The following is a 21,021-nucleotide window of genomic DNA, read 5'->3' as shown; positions in this document are numbered from 1 at the left end:
TTCCCCATTCTAAACAAAATGCGACTTCTATGATCATTTCCTTGCTATATCCCCGACTTGGAACCCCTCTGCCTTCTGCTGCATCTGAAGAAGAGGGTCTTTGCCCACGAAAGCTTATGCTCCAAAATATTTATGGCTTTGTCTACACTAGCAAGTTCTTTTGAAAGATTTTTCAGAAGAAGGGGGCTCTTTCAAAAGATCCAGTGGAGTGTCTACACACAAAAAGTGTTCTTTCGAAAGTACATAGAAGGAATGCGGTCCTCCTTTCAAAATTGCTCTTCCTGTCCAATTTCACGAACAGCGCCCCTCTTACAAAAGTTTTTTTTTTTTTAAGAAAAGGTGGATTGATGCTCTACAGGCCCTTTTTTTCAAAAGAACCATCCTCATGGGGCCTGATTTTTCAGTCCTTGGCCTGTTCTTTCTAAAGAGCAGATGACTATTTGATCTGCTTTTTTGTGTGTGAACGCACTCTTTTGAAAGGAGTTCTTTCAGAAGAGATCTTCTGTAAAGGCTTCTTTCCAAAAATTTCTGTAGCGTAGACGTAGCCTATTAATATATAAGGTGCCACAGGACTTCTCCTTGTTTCTGCCTTCTCTGTTTCCACGTTGGTTTCAAGCTTCTTGTTCCTATGTGCAAGACCCTTTATGGCTACGTCCCTCACCACACATCTATCTCTGATCTGTTAGTAAAGCCAACCTTTAACACTCATTTGTTCTCCCCAAAAGGCCTTAGTACTTTCTTTTATGCTGCACTTTAAATTTGGAGCTCCCTTTATGAACTAATCCATAAAGCTACTAAACTTTCTTTCTATGAATTGTGCTGAGGACTCATTTTCTGCTGAGAGATACATACCAGAAAATAGCTAACCATAGCTTTGTTGAAGGATTGTTGGAAATAGCTAATATTTATTCAGGGGAACAGCCTTTCAAATAATTCATGGACATTAAAGTGTGCACCTAGTAAACCAAACTCTGCATGTTAGTGTCATTAACTCACCTTTCTTTTCCCCTTTATCACATTCCTGTTTTGGCATCACTTTTTGTAACCTGGACTGTCACTTCCTATATGTTTGTTGCCCACTGGAGCCCTGCTTGGAGCCTTTGGTCACAACCAAAACCATAAATAATAGTAGCAACATTTCCCATTATTTTCACCATACAAAAAAGAAGGCCTGGGTAATCCAGCACAGTAACTACTTAAATATTTTTCATATGCCTCTGTTCTATACTACAGTGCATGTTCTTCACTTTTGTGAGCTCCATTATTGTTGATGAGCATTTAATACATGTACTGAGAGAAATAAATACCACTTACTAGCCGTGTCTACACGTGCACGCTACTTCGAAGTAGCGGCACTAACTTCGAAATAGCGCCCGTCACGGCTACACGTGTCGGGCGCTATTTCGAAGTTAACATCGACGTTAGGCGGCGAGACGTCGAAGCCGCTAACCCCATGAGGGGATAGGAATAGAGCCCTACTTCAACGTTCAACGTCGAAGTAGGGACCGTGTAGTCGTTGCGCGTCCTGCAACATCGAAATTGAGGGGTCTGCCATGGCGGCCATCAGCTGAGGGGTTGAGAGACGCTCTCTCTCCAGCCCCTGTGGGGCTCTATGGTCATCGTGTGCAGCAGCCCTTAGCCCAGGGCTTCTGGCTGCTGCTGCCGCAGCTGGGGATCCATGCTGCATGCACAGGGTCTGCAACCAGTTGTCGGCTCTGTGGATCTTGCGTTGTTTAGTGCAATTGTGTCTGGGAGGGGCCCTTTAAGGGAGTGGCTTGCTGTTGAGTCCGCCCTGTGACCCTGTCTGCAGCTGTGCCTGGCACCCTTATTTCGATGTGTGCTACTTTGGCATGTAGACGTTCCCTCGCTGCGCCTATTTCGATGTGGTGCTGCGCAACGTCGAAGTTGAACGTCGACGTTGCCAGCACTGGAGGACGTGTAGACGTTATTCATCGAAATAGCCTATTTCGATGTCGCTACATCGAAATAAGCTACTTCGAAGTAGGCTTCACGTGTAGACGTAGCCACTGAGTGTTTGCAGTGGGATAGAAAGGGAATTACCAAAACTGCAAACCACAGACTTACAAGGATTTGGGGGATAGAGAAAACAGTTTTTTTGTCTCTCTCTGAGAGAAAAAGAATCAAAGATTAACAACAGAGCCCCCATGTATACTACGCTGCTTAGCTGAGAGAAGCTGTTACTTTTCCCCCTGAATTTTCTCCACACTAACTGAGCCTTTGAATTCCCACGCAATTCAAAGGTCAAAATTACTTTTTTCAGCTTCTCCTCTGAGTTCTGACACATCTTTCAGAAAGGAATTACCTCAAAATCAAAGGCTAGAGTGCATGAACTAACACTTTCTCAACATATTGGTACTGACAAAGGAATAACAGACTTATCCACTTTTTACCTCTGAGAACTGGGTTCAAAGTTCAGGCTTAACAGAACTCTTCAATTTTTTTCCTTGGCTTAATGAAAGTTTCCAAACTATGCGTCCACATATGTCAAATTCTGAAGAAACCATTATGATAAAGAATGTGGCCTGATATCTAGACACATAAAACATTTAAAAAACTGTCAGTTTAACAGAAAGATACTGCGCCCCCCAAAAAAAATCTATGAAACTCAGTTCTTGCATTCTGAACAGGAGTGTTGTCTATCTGAAAACAAGTGATCTGTTTATATGTACTGTTAAGAGAATATCACAAATTTAAAAATCACTCTCCTGTCTAAATCTTTTCTAACTACCATTGTTTCTCAGAACTCCCAAGATTACTATAACTGAAAGAGATATTAGGAAAATATATCTTGCTGCATTTTTTCAGTATATTTACCTTGTGCACTTTATATTTACTTTTGTTTCACTGTTTCCCTTTTACAGATAGTAAAACGGTCAGTGTCCCCTGGTTGTTTTTTGTAGGTGTTACACACACAGCAATAGCGGAGAGAAAACAGTACAGTAAAATCATAAATGCTTGCTGAGGTGCTCAGAGTAAGATGTAGAACCAGAAACTATTTTCACAAACTTAAAGAAACATTAAAGATTTCAGGTACATGGCGTCTCTTAATACAATGATCTCTTTCTTACTCAACTCCTTTTGTTTTTCTTCATGATTTTGCATTCATGAAATTAAACAGAGATTCCTAGCTCCAAAAAAATCTTGCCACAACTCACAATTCTTAATCTTACTTTTTTGAAAGAAGTGTTTATTGAAAGTTCCAACCTTTCACTTAAAATAACTGACACTATTTTTGTTTGTTTGAATGAAATTGTTTCCCAAGCCAACTGAATCCTGAGCTTCCCTGCTGAGTCTGTGAATAGAGAGCCAAGTGCCTGTCAAATGTGGGGCCTTATCCTATGGTATTTGCACCAGACAAACCTGTCTCTTGTCCTAGTTGGACTTTTGCCTTTGTAAGGAGAGCATCACCTCTGCATTTGGAACTGGAGAAATTACTGCGAGAATCCTGTGTCCAATTCAGCTGCCCACAATTGCAGAAGGATGTTGATAAATCAGACAGAGCTCAGGGAAGAACCAGGAGCATGACTGAAGGTTTAGTAACATATGGCTTAGAGTTCCTGGAGTCTGTCATTCTATCTATTCAGCTTAAAAAAGAGAAGATTTGATTACAGTCTACAAGAACCTACGTGGGGAACAAATACTTCACACTAGGTTCTTCAATCTACCAAAAACAAAACCAAAACCAAAAAACAAACAAAAACCCCAGCACAAGCCAATGGAGATTGAAGCTAGGCAGATTCAGACTGGAAATAAGGTATGATTTTTCAATGGAAAGCTAAATTAACCATAGGAACAGTCTACCTCAGATGATGCTGGATTCTTCGTTGACAACTTTTCTTCTAAATAGCTATGCTTTAGGAAATATATTTAAGAAACTCTGTGGTCTTTGCTATGCAGGCATTCTGAATTGATCATGAAAATGGGCCCTTCTGGACTTGAAATCTGTAATACAATGTTATTTGTGGATTTCTCTTCTCTCAGAACTGCGAGCACTAACTGAGAGCACTTCCCATCATTTCACCATATGATTGCACTGAACTGGAGCACTCTGGGCACAGACCCCATCCCAAATGACCTCCACACAGACTCACTTCTGTGCAAGCCTGAAGCTCATCTCAGGGTTGGTCCTCAAGACCCACCCCTACAAACACTTATTTGCATAGTTCTTATTGCTGAGCGTACTACTATTGACCTCAATGAGACGACACATAGCAGTAAACCATCTGCATAGCAGTAAATATACACAGCAGCAGACCATTTAGGTTAGATTAAAACTCATAACCCAAGATGAAAATCTGAGTTTGCCTTTAATATTATCAATCCTCTGAACCATCTTTCCTCTCCCTTTCCTACCTCATTCCTCCATTTTTAATTTCAATAGTATAAACAGTTCAAAGAGGAAATTTTAAAAGGTCTAAATATTGTATAATTAAATTTAAAACAGTTTTACAGTCAATATAGACATTCCTCAAAGAATAATTGCTCTGAATGTGCTTTTCCCATTTAATAGCATCCTAACCTAACATGACCAGTGCTGCTGCTGTCACCACTACCACCATATTTTTTCCTGTCAGAGATGAATTTTCCCAAATATAAGCTTTGCCTTTAATTCAATATGTAGATAACAGAAAAGTGGTAAGATACAATTTAAATAGTTAATTTTTTAAAGCATCATAGTCAACAATATAAAATTAGCACAAGCTTTTATATCACAGTTACAACAAAGTATCTCTTGTGATGCATCTGAGATATGTTGAAAGTTACCTATTACTGGATTTTCAAAGCCTGATTCAGATATTGAAAAGCCTGACGCTGTACTTAGATCAGTGTAAATCACACAACTATTTAATAAATTGAATGGAATTACATCAATGTAAAGCCACCATAAGTGAAATCCAAATCTCAGCCCAGACTGACTTTAAAATAGGAGAGAAAAGTAAGCAATCAGTTTCTGGATACAGTATTCTTTTTATGTCATGGAAGTCATAAGAGGACAAAAATACGGTTTCTGCACCTGCATCCCACCAACAAATTATTCTGCAAATTGGTTAGCTTGGAGTAAATGTCTCCCTGTGGAGCAGGCCTGGCCTAGTAACAAGCCAATCAGGGATTAGAAACTGTAGTTGATGCTCCACTCGCTATCTATTCAGCTGATATGACAAGAAGGCGCATGCACACAGCAGGAGGCAAAGAGACCCCCTAACAGGAGTGTGTCCCACCTGGCTGTCTCACCAACTGAATAAACATGTTTTCGTTTAAATGGAAAGGAAAATTGAAGGAGTTGCTTCCTTGTCTGAATGACATACAAAAATCACCTTTTTCCACTCCACTAGGATATATTTCTTATTGTGCCCTTAGCTGTACCTGCACGTTCAGTGGGATAAAAACAAGAGTACAAACACAGGAAACCACATGCCTACCCATAGAGCTGTGACCACAGTCCCTGCACTGTTCAAATCACAAGAATTGCTCCATCTGTCAACAGACTGCACTGCAAGCCAACCTGAAGAAGGTGGGAAGGATGAAGTGCCATCTCCCCAAACTCTTGTGCTCACCAGCCAGCTGAAGTGTGTGATCACATATGGGGAAGTATGCTGCATCTGCAGAAGGGATGTAGCACAGCTCATGTTCAGAGTGTTGGGAGAGATAGCATGGTAAAGGGGCAAGTTGCATTCTCTTAAGGGTGGAGTTACTGCTGAAATGCATGGCCAGTTGTATAATGTGGTTAAGGAAATGGTTATGTTTTGCCTGCCAGTGGGTGAAAGAATAGAGAGCATGTATTCTAAGGTGGATTAACTTTTTGTTTCATTGCTTTTGTGCAAGTGCACCATTTAGGGGGTTGTGGGTGTTGGCTTTAGTCCTGCCCGGCAAGATTTTGTCTACTTGCTGTACTCATTGTAGCCCCGAATACAGCTCTTAACTGCAGTACACCCTGAGTTTGATATGTGATGAATTTGAAATTATGTGGGAGCAGCACACTTTTTGCAGCAGGGAGTTTGTTTATAAACAGAGGCAGAGCAGACCGATTAAAAGAACAAAAGACTTGTCACTGAAGGAAACTAAGGGTCATTAAATGATCCTGAAGGCGTTGCCAGATACAAAAGCATCAAAAGAGTGGAGCAGAAGCACTGGTTGTTGCTCCTTAGCTAAGATTTCATTCTGAAATGGGTTTGCTGTATAGTATAAATTTGGAGGGGGTTAGATACTGTGTTGATGGGTATCAAATAAGTACCTAGATCAGGGAAGGGCAACCACACCTAGTTGGTGAGCCACATGAGTAGCCCTCCTTCACCTCAGTGGGCCACAGAAGCCTGCGGCCCATTGGTGTTCCACCTGCAGTTCCATGTCCCCTATGTATGCCCCTTCTCACCCATGTTCCTCGCACACAGTGGGGAACCAGAGCCCTGCATTTACTTGCTCCTCCCACTCCCTCCCAGCACTTTCGAAGTGCCACAAACCACCTGATTCCCACTCTGGTCCCTCTCCTCCCCTCCCAGACCTGGAATGCTGTGAGCAGCTGATATGGGGCATTGGAGCTCTGGCAGGGATCAGGAGGAGGAGGGACAGAGCATGAATCAGGTGATTTGCAGCTACTCCAAAAGTGCTGAGAGGGAGGAGGGAGGATTAGAAAATTTGGGCTCTGATGCCTCCGTGCATGAAAGGTTTGTGGGGGAGAGGAGGTCTGTGGGCTGCAGGTGAAGCCCAGTGGGTTGCAGGTTGAACACCACTGATTTAGATTGGATGTAAAAAACCAGCATTACCATACAATAAACCTTTACCACTTTACTGTACTTTCAAAAACATTACTATTTTGTCATATATTGGATTACAATAATTAAAAAATGACAAACTGACATAATCAGATCCAGATTTTGGATCTTTCCCAGGCATTCTTCATTTTATAAAAATGATGTTGGAAAAAATGAGACTGATCTTAATTTGTATAGTATGTTTGGCATGCCTCTGGACAGTGGGGAGAGTGCAATATGAGATTCTCATACACCCTGAGGACAGTGCAAATGAAGGTAAAAATACATGGCATGGAGAAAAAAGATGGGACAAACTGCTCCTGAATCCTGGTTTAATGTATGTGAATATAAACACAAAGAAAGAGACATTGGTTTAAACAGAGATTAGTGTAATCAGGTATTTGTTTTATAGAAGTATCTTGTCTGATAACTTAGAAATGACACCACTCAGGATACACATTCTACAACTACGGCAACAAGTCCTGCAATTTCACCATGTCGATGTAATTCCAGTGGTGTTGCACAAATGTAGCACAGAGAGGAATTTGTCCCTTTGAGTTTAAGATGTGGAGTATAAAGGGCTGAGATAGAAGTTAAGTAGCTCTGCCTGTGGTTCATGAATTGTAACAACACAAATATCATTTATAAAGAAATGATTATGTTACTGGTGAAAAAGAACATAAAATTAGCATTTTTATAAATGGAGAATTGTCCATGGTCCTGAAAGTGTTGTAACAAAAGTTCTGCCAGGGTGAGTGCAAAAATATGGACAAAGAGCTATGTGTTTCTTATGTGGAAGTTTAAAAGAGTCTTGCCAGAGCACAATATGTAAGTACCATGCCAGCTCTCTAGGTGCCCACCTGAGACATCTTCCTGAAGGGAAAGTCAGGTAAGGGACTATGAGAGGAGAATTATGGTTATGGTTACAGATCAACATTGTTTTAATTTGGTATTCATGTAACTATTTATACAATGATATTTGTAGCACATTTATTTTGTCCATATTCAATTTTTATTTATTATATTTAATTCTAGCCATGGACCAATGCCACACTGTATATAGAAAATCTGTCGTTTCACTTGTTTTTGCCTACTCCAAAATCTGGCCAAAAGATTTTTGGGAAGGTCAGCTAAAAGTGTCCTCTCTTCCCTGTATACAATCAAGTTTTCTCACCTCCCCCCAATTTTCTACTGCAGCAATGAAGGCCTGGAAGTCAGTTGGCATATATTATACTTGTTTATGTTTCCCTAGCTCTCTTTACAACAAATGTGACAGAAAATATTTTAACCCTGTTAAATGAACCCTGTGATCTTCCTTTACTTTTGTAATTCTCCAAATCAGGGAAAGAGCGACTGTCAAACTTAACAGTGCTCTAATCCTAGCTTTGCCTACTTTTGGAATCTGCTTTATTTAGAATTCTATGGAAAGAGAGAGGAAGATGAAATTATGAAGTGCTCAAAATTACAAGAGCAACCCAGAGAGACAACCTCTTAATCTTGTAAAAAAAATTAAACACTTCAAATAGTAATAATTTGGTGGTAACAAAAACTAATTCATTTTTACTTCCATTGGAAAAAAAATCAGCCAAATGATATCCTCCAGGCAACTCACCTTTTAAAGATGAATGGTTAGTACAACAATTCTGAACATGTTACACTTTTGCCCATGTTCAGAAAAAATAATTTGATAGAGTACTATTCATAGCTTAGTATTTATTTACTCTTACCATAAATATTCAAAATTCCATGAAAATTTATGTTCTCATGAGATTTCAGCCATATCTGATAAGGATCTGGAAAAATATTTATATTATTTCTGCAGTAGTACCTCGAGGCCCCAATCAAGGAGCAAGGTCTGCAGTAAAAAGAAAGTGCCTGCCCTCTAAAAGCTCACAGGCTAGGTTGAAAATAACTCCTTTTCTGACATGGGATTAATTCTGTTTTAAAATCTTCTTTGGGGGCTTTATCAGACATCTCTAGTTTTTAAATAAAAACAATCTTCTTTATATAAAACCCTTTTATTCTTTGGCATATAGCAATTTGGATAAGGTGAGATAAGCATAAGCTGAGAAATTAAACTGGTCCAAGATCAAAATCTCGCTCTAGTTAATTCTGAACCAACAACAGATTTGGGGTCCAATATCTTCAAAGGTGACAGTGTGACTCTTTAGACTTCCACTGATATAAAAATATTCATATGCACAGAAGGACGCTCACAAAATTTCAGACTTCAAATATTATATGGTTTTGAAAGAAGCCAGAATTTATATATGAGCAGAGGGAAATAACAGTGGTATTGAAAATGATGAGAAAGCCCTCAAGTCTCCATTCTTTGAAATGTCTCACCTGAACAAACTGCATAATGGTATAGTAACATACAGAAGTTTTACCAGAACTTATCTGGCTAACTGAAGAAAAATGAAACAAAACAAAACAACTTGCTCCATAAGTGGCTTCGTGGCTAGTTACTGCCTTCTGACTCCTCCCTGGTAGCTAAGGTTCCCTCCATGGCTGACATGCCTCTGTTTCACCTTCATCCAGGCCCCTCTAAGAACTCACTCATTCTGCAATGGCCTTCTAAACTCAAACCCTTTAACTCACTCTTCATTTGTGTTCAGCTGGCAACAGTTAAAAACGAAACACCCACCCCTGCTCTCCCGAAACAAAGAACTAGACAGTTCCAAACAGACAGCTGTTTAGTGAATCTTCCCTTCTTTAACTTCCATACATATGCTTTGCTTGGCTATGGTTCTGCAGGGACCAAAACTGCTCCTTGTAGCTACTCCTTCCACCAGTCCCCATTCCAGACAGTCTTCTGTTTCTCAAGCCTGGCCACCTGGCTGCCAGGCTTCCTGTCTTGAATAGTCTGAGCTTCTCTCTCTCTGCCTCACTGCACCCTGCATCTCCCTGCTGCATGTTATTTTGGAATCACCTGCCTCCTCTCCATGGGCTCATCTTACAATTAGGGTTCGTGTACGCCCAGGATCTCCAGCCTACAGGCAAGTCACCTTGTTACACTATATCACACACTGGCGAGTTTACAAAAGACACTTTTTTCCCCCAAGTAAAGAAAATTCTTGTATATATTTAAAAAAAAAGCAACTCTCTTACTTAAATGCTGTGAAATTAATCTAAGAGCCACCCCAGTGCTATTATTTTTATCCACAGACTTCAGCCTTCACTCATAAGTGACTGCAAAGCTGGGCTGCTATTGTTTGCATAGGTTCATCTTCCTCTTATATTGCTTCAGGAAGGTGCAGAGACCTCCCCACTCCCACCCTTCTTTTCTTCCATTCTTTCCCAGCTCTCTGACAATTCTCTACCTTTTTGAGGAGCATCCTTAGTGGGTTGCCTGATAAAAACAACTGCAAACGTGAATGAATTAGAAGGAGAGGCATTCTTGTTGAAGTGGCTTAAAAATGAAGTAAAAGGACAGAAACATGATAATATTGTAGAAACTATTTGGGGAATCATAGCAAGAATCACTGCTAGATAATGGTTGATAAGGAACCATTAGGAACAATGCCAAGTATTATAAAGTGTCTTTGACCCTAATTCATTGGATGAGCTGCTGGCAATGAGAGAGGGGATGTTTCTCAGCGGCTGGTAGCCAGTTAGGGTAGGCCTTCTCTCTCCTTGCCCCTTCTCCAATCTTGAATTGTGAATGAAATTAGAGATAACATCCATTAACAAATAGCAGGCTGAAAATCTGTGGTGGAGGGTCTGCTTGATGCATTCTGGTGACGCTAGGTGAAGATCAGTGGATCCCCAGAGAGAATAACTCATTCTATATATTCCCTAAAGAGATCTAGAGAAGTGAGGAGCTGAAGGAAGGGGCATCCATGCTCTGAGGAGGGAAGTGGGACTGCTTGCTGTTTTATATTTATGTAGAACGTGAATGTCCAAAGTAAACCCATCCCATTCAGTGTATATAAAGTGACACCTGCTGTGTTCAAAGTTTCCATTTCAGTCAACTATAAAGCTTTACATAAATCACTGAAAAGAATGAAAATAAACTGTTACATTATCTTTTGCTTTCCTATTCCCCCCTCTCCATTTTAACTATTTGTAAATATAAATGCTTTCTTCAAATAGCATTTTGGCTCCATTACTTGAGCAGTGCTTCACTTCAGTCTTGCAAAATACACTGTATGCTAAGGTAAGGAATGTGCCAGCAGGAACTCAATACTGCTGAAGGATTTGGGGAATCTGTCCTTCAGAGATCATTTGTATGAAAATACAAAGGTGTGCATATGTAACACCTTGTAAACAAAGCCTGATGGGAGCAGGTGAAACAATGAGGTTTTGTTTATTGCAAACAACATGTTGTTGTAAAGTCACAATTTATGCTATTGCTCAGTGTAAGAATCGTGGAGTCTCACCAATGCTTGAAGTTGTTGTGGGGTACAGGGCAGTCATCACTACTGTGTAAGATACGGATTGCACAGGGCTCACTCCATTTAAGCATTGTGAGGTGAAAGATAAGAAAGATAAGAGGGGATACCATAAACCTAAAATTTGCACATTATAGATTAAATAAATATGCCACTAAGTGAAAAATATACTAGACAGATCTACACTGCATATACAACATTTCATAATGTATGAACTCCTCAGTGGCAAGTCTGGAAGCTTTAATTAGTTTAGATTCACTATTCAAACCTAATGGACCACCAACGTCCATGGGATTGTAATATAATGAAATTACAATATGATGAGTTTGTGAACTGATTTGTTTTAGAGTGCTTTTAAAGGTGAGATGGCAGCAATATTGAGTGATGAATCTAAAAGGGGCTCACATACAAACTTCTGTGTCATCAGAAGAACAATGCCAGTCATAGAAAAGACAGTGTGATGTGTGCTAAAAAATACAATCTTTTCTCTTTCATAGAGTGCTCTGCAGGTTTTGGTTTAGGACACTATGGAAATTCATTTGATAAGCAATGTGTGACATGCAGTGTAGCGAATAATAGAAATAGTATAGAAAACAATCAGTTGAACAATGAACCATATTTATCATAAAGTGAGATGAGTGAGCCATATGTTACAATAGTTCATCTCCAGGAAACAGCGACTAGAACACCGAAAGAAAGAGCGAGTTTGAAGGCAATGGGTAAGATCTGGAACAGCAAAGCAATTAGCTTAGGAATGAAGCTGAGCATCTTGAAAATGTGTGTATTCAGCATCATGTTGTATGGATGTGAGACAAGGGTGATAACGAAAGATTCAAAGAGAAGAATATTGGTGTTGAGAGAAGTTATTATACAAAGATCCTGAGAATAGGATGGATGTAGAAGGTCACCAATGAGGAATTATATAGGAAGATACAGCTGAACGTGAACCTACTGCAGAAGGTTATACAATGCAAGTTACAGCTATTCACTCATATCTGCAGAATGAATGACAAACAAAAAATCAAGACCCTGGTGTTTGACGTAATGGATGGTTTGAATAGGATAGGCAGACCCCACAGAGAATGGGTAGATGCTATAGCAAATTGATGTGGAGCTAGTCTACAGAAAACTAACCCACTCTGCACTGGACAGGAAAGATGGAAGGAAATGGTGAGAGAGGCATCAGACACCACCAGGCACTGAACCCATCATTGTTGATGATGTTGAGGCCCTAAACCTTTCCAGCCAGTTACAACCTCTCCTGTCAGTCTAAACCCAGCTGTTACTTAGTTTTCACGATCTAGGCCACAGGAACTTGGGCAACACCCTCCTCTCTCTCCTAGTCTTTGCCCAACAAATTAAAGCCTTGGAATGGGATGCTCTCCTGAAGTCTTGACCACGCTTGAAGCCAGACATTGAGGGTCAGGTGTCATTGGGGGTGGAATACTCTCTTCAATCAGATTGCTGCAATCCAGTGTTTGCAGATTTTAGGGCACAACATACGTCCTGTTTATATCACCAGTTCTCATCTTTAGCTATGTTTGCCCCTCGCCCATTCTCTGGTCATTTTATATTTCCTACTCTTTACCATGACTCTTCTATATGCAAAAGGAAAACTCACCCCTTTCATTTGGGGGGATGGTTTGTGTGAGAATGTGAGGTCTGCCCTGAATCTGTAACAATTGTCTTCAGTGATGTGTATTCATGGCTTGATTGGATCGTCCCTTTGATTCTTATGTTTCATATTCATTCACTGTTCTACACTTAGGTAACTATTGATACATGCCTGTGAGGATATGCTATCTCCTTCACAATAAGAATATGAAAACAGAACAGATATTCTGCTGGAATAAAGAAAGACACAGCTAACATGATCACTGTAAAAATATCAAGTTAGGGCTCCAGATGCTTGATTCCGCCACTTGAATGGGTTCGGAAAAGCACACTGGAAACAAAAAATTAAACCTTGCAATGGAGAGTGTTAATACAAACAATGAATTCACCAAAAAAACTATTATGTGGTAGTACCTGCTTCAGATTGCTATCCATCATCAGTGTATTTCACTGCTTCATAACATTTTTAAAATAAAAATTAATGCAAACACCCTGATAATTTTCTTTGCACAAGCACACATACTAAGGTTTATATTCTTATAAGCCTTCAGATTTACAGTAAAGTAATTCAGCTGATATTATGATAATCCTTAAAATAAACTAATTGAATATACTTCAAGGACTCTGTGATGGGGTGTACCAACTTCACACTGGCCAGGAGGGTGGGGACGAGGCTTGCTGGATGGAGAAGGCCCTCCCCCAGGTTCTTGCCTACTGAACAAATCTACATATGCCACAAACCAATCAGAAGCATATGGATTTTATAAATTTCTTTTGTGTTTCAGTTTAGTCCACTAGTGGCCTGCAGGCACATGTAACAAATTATACAGATTTAGTACCAGAAACTCATTTAATTATGTTTTCTTAACAGCAATAGATCACAGTGTAATGGAAGTCAAAGATCTATTACATCATACAGTTTACCCCTTACGCAATAGGAGACTTCTCCCTCTGATACATTTTCTGCTGTTTGTTCACTCTAGTTTCAAAGCACACAAGGAATTTCCCCAGGAAGCCAATTCCTCAGGCTAACACAGCTTACCATCAGGAAGCTTTTCTCGACAGTGAGTCCAAATCTTGTTTCTTAATTCCATCCCTTACTCTTATAATTATACCCCAACTATATTAAATAGTTTCTGTCTTTCCTCAGTGGTCCTTTGAGTTTTTGGGGTGTTTTGCCTCTTTTGTCCTCTTTATTCTTGCAGCCACGATTTAACTCTTTCCTTATAAATCAATCTGTCTAACTCTCCTGGTATTTTAGTTGCTTCTCAATAAACTCCCTCCAATTTGTCAATAGGTGTCTGGTAAAATGGAGAAGAGAACTGAAGAGGGGAAGCTTAGTAAAGCATTTTGCCCATGTAGAGGAATACACCTGTAATACAGTAAACTCTTTCCTATCTGGCAGCTCAGGGACCAGGAGGTTGCTGGATATTCAAATATTCTGATAACAGAGATGTTTGCCTAGCGATGCATAACACTAAAGAAAAACAAGATTAGATATGAAGAAACAAACGAAAATATATGCAGAGTATTTTGTTTACTAAGAACAGTAGTATTGTGCACTGTAAACTTATACTCTACTTGCTGTATTTATGTGTATTTACTTTCACTTTAGTATGCTGATGGAAAACGTAACTAAAATTTACTTATGGTTAAAATGTTGCTTATTTGAGAGTTTCAGATGATAGAATGCAAGATATGAAAGAGTTTACTGTAGATCAGGAGACAATATGCTCAACTGTGCTCTTTATCATTGCTCCTAAAGGAGATTTACATGCCCTGGTCTAGTTTTGCTGTTAGTGGCAAGGAGTCTACAATGTTCCCAAATACACCTATTCCCTCAGTTTAAGAATGGAATTTGTTTGATGAAAACTGTTGCTAAGGTGAGTATTTGTAAATCAAAAATGGAGCTGCTGGCAGAGCACTTGGATGAAGGTTCATTCTTTGTTGTAGTGAAAATAGTGTTTGTAAATTGAAAAAACAGTTATAAATTTACATGGTTCATTGTCGCAAGAATTCATGAACTGGAACTTTGTAAATCAAGGGACCATCCAGAGATTTTAGAATGCTACTTGTGGAATTTTATACAGGATCTGTGCATAGAAATCAAGGAGCTGCTGGCTCTGTACCATCTGCTGCTCCTGTGAGAGTTCCTGATGCTTAGGAGAGCTGTCCAATACCATTCCTCCTCACCTCTACCAGCTATGTAAAATGGGCCAAAACTTCATCCTTTGACTTGAGAAACTGAGTTCCCTCCCTACCTTCAACACACTTTGATTTCTTCTTGCCAGATAAGTTTAAAAACAACAAAAACAAACAAACAAAAAACAAACAAAAGGTAATCTTTTTCTTGGTACATCAAGCCATTTCCATAAGTCTGGCTCTGGTTTCAAGCAGGAACCTTTTTACCTGCAGATGTCACCCCTTTTCATTTCTATTCACAGATAATTTAGATCTAGAGCTGAGCAACCAATATTGTAAAATACTTACAACCATTTGTTTGAGAAAAAATCCCTACAACTGACTTTGACAGTGTTTGTACCCCCTTCTTCAATACTTTTAAGAAAACCATTATGTGACTCAGGTAAACAACCAATTAACACAGTCAGTGAACATACAGATAACAAATACTTGAAGCAATAACTTCAGTCAGCAGCTCACTAGTAATCTACAACATGAAATACATTTTCATGAGCTACAATTTAAATCCCTGTTATGAAAAAAGGGAAAAAATCACAACCTGTTTAGGATTAATATATGAAAAAAGATAGCAAAACAACTTGTTCTCTGTGTTAAGCTTACCACATTCTACATGCATCTATGGATGTTAATATTCCATCACCTGTATTCCTATAGAAATCAGTATTTGTATAATTCCAAACATTGTATCGAAGGGCTGGAAAATAAGGCCAGAGCACCAAACAAATGTAAACAAAACCATTTAACAAAAGGAACAAATTTACCATTTGCCAAGCATATGAACTATGCGGGTACTGACCATGCCACCACTACAGTGATAAGGGTGTATTTTCCACCGAGCTTACAACTTTTTAAATCATATGTCCAACAACACCATAATATGGTACATGTCTTCATGCAGTATTGCCACCAAGAATTCAATACCATGCAACAAATGTCAGGATTTAGTGCCCTTGTAAGTGGGTAAACTATGTTAGTGTTGAAGACATTTTACCCAAGTTGTGCCAAGATATGGGAAAACAAATAAACCTAAAGCACACAGTGCCTGCTTCCTCTTCACTCAAATGTATGATGTAGCATCAACAGTTACAGATAAGGTGACACCCATTATTCCTGCATCAGAAGTGAACCACTAGCAGAATGAGCTGTACCAGAAGCAGCAGTATGGCCAACACGCTATGAAATTCACCTGCTGGTAAACTCTTGGACTAGGTGAGGCAATAATTATACCGATAATCAACATGTGCACAGTTCAGGCTCCCGACTGACCTTTACATGCCCACATTTTGGGGCAATCTTTTTGCTAAATAGTATGCAGCAAAATCACAGTATTTACCAAAGAAATTCCTATACAAATGAATATGCATTTTATGAATAAAAGTTAAATTATATAACTTCTCAAGAGTTTGATTTCAACTGCAAAACCATATAGTTTAGATAAACATAAATAGCCCTCCATGAAATAATTGATCCTTTTTACCACAAAAAGCAAACAAAAGCAACCCACTGAATTAAGTGCTACTGTTCATATCTCCATTCCTGTTGTCATCACTGTGGATAACTCGTCCCTTACAAAGCTGCCATCGAGCACTTACTCTTTGATTTACAGAGACCACTATTTTACAGCTATAGTTAAAAAGCTGTATAGACACACACCCAATACAGAATGTATGTGTAATAAAGGTCAATACTTTTTACGAAGAGAAGATGCTCTCCATTTTAAATTTATTGGCAGCAATAATCATTTCTTGAAAATTACAATGGAAATCATTCTGCTGTCAAGGCCTGGCACAGCCTAGATACTGCATCTTCAGATGAAATGTAGACTTGAATATGTTCTTCCTCTCGATCACTGTTATTGCAACAGCCTACTACTAGGCTGCCACTTTGCATATTGTTAAACATTTACAGAAGGACAAATTTTCTCCGTGAATTGAAAAGGAAAACCTAAGCCATCACAATTAAGATTCAAGGACTCATAATGCCACGGTCTCAACATAATCTCTTTTCATAGTATTTCACATGGAGGCTCTAACAAGGGCAGACTAAATGTATGTACCAAAAGCCATCTTCTTTTAAAGGAGAGCTCACAAGAGCCTGCTAAAATAAAGCAGTGCAACAGAGAAGCCTAACTCAAACAAAGCATCTTTTGTAGCATAAAGCACAATTTTTGTTTGGTTTAATAATACACCCTAGTTGACATACAAGAAGCAAATTACATTTTACATTATCTTTAGCAACAGATAATGGTAGACAAAATAAGATTTCACCCACCTGGGATCTTTCTGAATGCTATCAATGGAAGGTGACCTAGCCAAGGTCCCCTCAGGTGGAATGGCTGGTCCAGATTTGCTGTATGGTGATTCAACAGAAGGACAATACTGCAGCTGTCGGTAAGGGTCTGCGTAATTGGAGGCTGGGCCTGCAGCATAGCTGGCCCTCTGGAAGGTCGATGTTGCATTCTGTGTGCCGTGCTGACTGCCTGTGCGCTGTAAGGGTACGGAGTCGACACCAGGGGAAGATGGGGCTACGACAGGAAAGTAGGGACAAAGTAAAAAATTGAGGACCTGCTCACAGAAATGGTTAACCAGGTCTAGGCAGAGGAAAAAATACACACATATAAACAGGGGTTCGAAAAGAATGAGAAAAAAGGAACATTGTCATCATCGAAAGCACAGAGATAAATAACTGTCAAGTGAAAATTCTAGATAACATGCCACTCATAAGCTGTGTCTACACGGCCCCTCCCTTTTGGAAGGGGCATGCAAATGAGGAAGATCGGACACGCACGGGGCTTGGATTTAAATCTCTTGTGCTTCATTTGCATATTCCCACATGATCTGGCTCCTGAAGAGCCATTTCTGGAAGCCAAAGCAGTCATGTGGATGCAGTTCCTTTGAGAGGAAACCCCACTTTCGAAAGCACCCTTTGTCCTATTTTGTTTCAGGAAGAAGGATGCTTCCAAAAGGTCGTTTTCCTTTCAAAGGAATTCCATCCATACAGCTGCTTTAGCTTCTGGAAATGGCTCTTCCAAGAGTAAGATCACAAGGGAATATGCACATGAGGTGGGAAATACTTAAATCCAGGCCTCATTTGCATTCCCGATTTCACTTATTTGCATGCCCCTTCCAAAAGGGAAGGGCCATGTAGATGCAGCTATAGACTAAGTAACGTTTAAAATGGTTATCTAGAGATCAGGTTGAAACATTTGTTTGATAGGGGCTTTGAATTACTTACATTATATTCAAGAATGAATTAAACCTTAAATTACACACACACACACACACACACACACATATGAAAATCTCAATGCAAATTTTGTACATGTCGCGAGAAGAGAATTGGAGTAGTTAAGATAAATTTCAACAGCACTAAGGGTCTGATTCTGCAGTCTTTACACAGGTAATGCTCCCACCAGAAGAAAGCAGAACCACGCTTTAAATTCTAGATTGAAAATGATGACTATTAAAGTTGAAATAAATATATGGATTACTTGTCATCCCACTTCTGGGGTCCTAGTTCCGGGAAAATATACAAAACACATTCTTGTTTGCATTAATAATTTTCTTGATAGCATTATAAACAAGACTCAATTGTCTTCTACCACACCCTGAAAAATAATTACACTATGCACATTCATTTATATCTGTCTAAAATGGTAGTGAAATGTACTCATCAAGATTAATGTATGAATAGTTCAGAGCAGCTTAACTAACAGATTTGAAGTGACTCAGTGATTCTGCACCTTAAAAAATCTTGTTAATCTGCTTCAGAGCCCAATTTCTTTTTATTACACCTCTACAGTAGAGCATACTTCAATATGGCATAAATACTGGGTTCTTAACAGCCGCAATTTTGAACCTATGCTCTGAAGTTTTGATGACATCAACTAGAGTCTTGTAATAGGGACCATAGGATTAGTTCCTATACATACTGGCCCTTAAACCCAGATGGAAAGCTGTTCTGTTTAATTCTGAGCAGAATTAAAAAAAGTGCACAGTGAGTGAGTTCATAATGGGCCAAGTCTTGTTCTTATCAAATGCAACTGAAGTTCTGCCATAAACAGCAATGAATCCAGCTTCAGGATCATGTCAAAATCATGTATGAATATGTATCCTCCAATTCCAGCTCTTTCAATAATTTTCCACGTCATTTCTTCTGATATGCACCTTTACATTTCAGATGGATAAATACAAATATATTTATGTATTGCATTAAGTTCCATGAAATAACGTTCAGGGTTTTATATTGCACTATGTGGTAAAAGTGAAAAAGGCAGTACTCAAAAGGTAGTTGATAGTGCCTCTCTGAAAGGGCTTATCGAACAGTAGTGTTTGCCAAGATTCAGATACATGTTCCTTCAGAGTATTGGTCTTTTAGTATCCTTCCTTTATTAGCTTTTTCTGTACTTTTCATTCTTACGTCTATGACCAGGGAGTTGAATCACAGAATTTACGTTACAATGTCATAATATTGAAAATCTGGTGGTTAACATACAGAAAAAAAGCTATCACATCTTTTATCGCACATCATACATTAGCTTAATGAATTACCAGCAAAGTTATTTATACACACACACACACACACACACACACACACACTAAGGATACTCTTCTAATTTCAAAGAGGGATCAATTGTAATTTAGTAACTACACGTGGCCCCCGACTTACGAGCACATCGACTTATGACCATCGTCCAGCTCACCCCACCCCGTGTACTCCAGCTCACCTCCCCCAGTGAGGGGCTCCAGCCACACACCTGGGGCTCCCCTCCAACTGATGCTGACCGAAATCCAACCCCTGTACCCCAACACCCGCCAGCGCACCTGGGCCTCAACCTCCCCACACCTGGCCCCACCCCCACAGACCTGGACCCAACTCCCCCAACCCCCATGTGGACCCAGATCAGCATAAGGGGGGCTCCAACCTGCCCCCTGCTCAAGCACCCCACCCCGGTGCACCCCCATTCAACCCCTCCCCTGCCTCGCTCAACCCTAACCCACCCTAGGCTTAATCCTCCTGCCCCTTCACAGGGCCCCAACACAAGCCCTCCCCGACTTACATAAAATTCAAGGTACTTGAGGGTTGCTTGGAATGCAACACTCACATACCTTGAGGGATTACAGTGTAAGGATATTTCCGACTTACAACCAAGTCAAGTTATGACCAGGTGTTTGAAATGTAACCCATTTGTAAGTCAGGGACTACCTGTATCTTCAAATTCTGATAACTGTGTTCACAAACCATACAAAACCAAACCAAAATTCCTGGAGTCAGCAATATCACATCAAGATGAAGAAAAAGATGGTAGCATTTTAACAACATGGAGTATATAAAATTTGTTGTCACATAATAATAAAAAAGCAGAAGTTAGGAAACAGCAGCAAAATAAGTAGAAATGAAAGAAAAAGAAAAGCTATGCATTAAGATAAATATTCAGGAGCATGGGGAATGCTGCTAACTTTTGATCTGCCACTGAAATGTGGAGAGTGACAAAAAGCTCTAATAACAACATTACTAAATTATAGCACGCCATGATGCCATCAAAGTGTTTATGGAAAATATTCAGCTTCGGAAACATTGAACATAAGCTGAGATGCCTGACTTTTCGTCTTTTCTGACATTTTCATCACTGTTTAAAAATGGAGGATTCCAAGAATTTTGTAAAGAGGATATGAAGAACGAAATTATGTTTCAGCTGGATTGTCTTGCTCATGAATTCATCTGCTATTTTCCAGACAACTTTTCTGGTAACCTGCTTCAAAAATTAGCACACAATCCATTCAACACTGATGTCAATTCATTGTCAGAAGTATTGCAAGAACAAGCACTCAAAATGTGATTCAACTGTGAACGATAATTTCGAAAACCCAAGTTTGGAGGAATTTTGGATAAAATATTTCGCAATCTGCTTGAAAGTTGGAGAAGAAGCACTACATATTATTCTTCTGTTTTTGTCAATGTACCGCTGTGAAAAAAGTTTTCAAGTTTAGTCACATTAAAAACAAAACAAAAAAATTGACTGGATGTTGAAAACGATTTGT

The 21,021-nt window shown here is 39.5% G+C and overlaps 1 protein-coding gene across 1 annotated transcript in view; it reads right to left on the bottom strand.

The window, feature by feature from the left end:
- CTNND2 (catenin delta 2) overlaps positions 1 to 21,021 on the bottom strand; it is a 747,444-nt gene that overhangs the window by 421,428 nt on the left and 304,995 nt on the right. Inside the window, exon 7 of the mRNA XM_074985959.1 lies at positions 17,252 to 17,504. Within this exon, the coding sequence (XP_074842060.1) occupies positions 17,252 to 17,504 (253 nt within the window). The remainder of the gene's footprint in view (positions 1 to 17,251; positions 17,505 to 21,021) is intronic.

The sequence above is a fragment of the Carettochelys insculpta genome, chromosome 2 (assembly GCF_033958435.1).
Source record: "Carettochelys insculpta isolate YL-2023 chromosome 2, ASM3395843v1, whole genome shotgun sequence".
In the NCBI taxonomy this organism is placed as follows: Eukaryota; Metazoa; Chordata; order Testudines; family Carettochelyidae; genus Carettochelys; species Carettochelys insculpta.
This window is presented reverse-complemented; position numbering and strand designations above follow the sequence as displayed.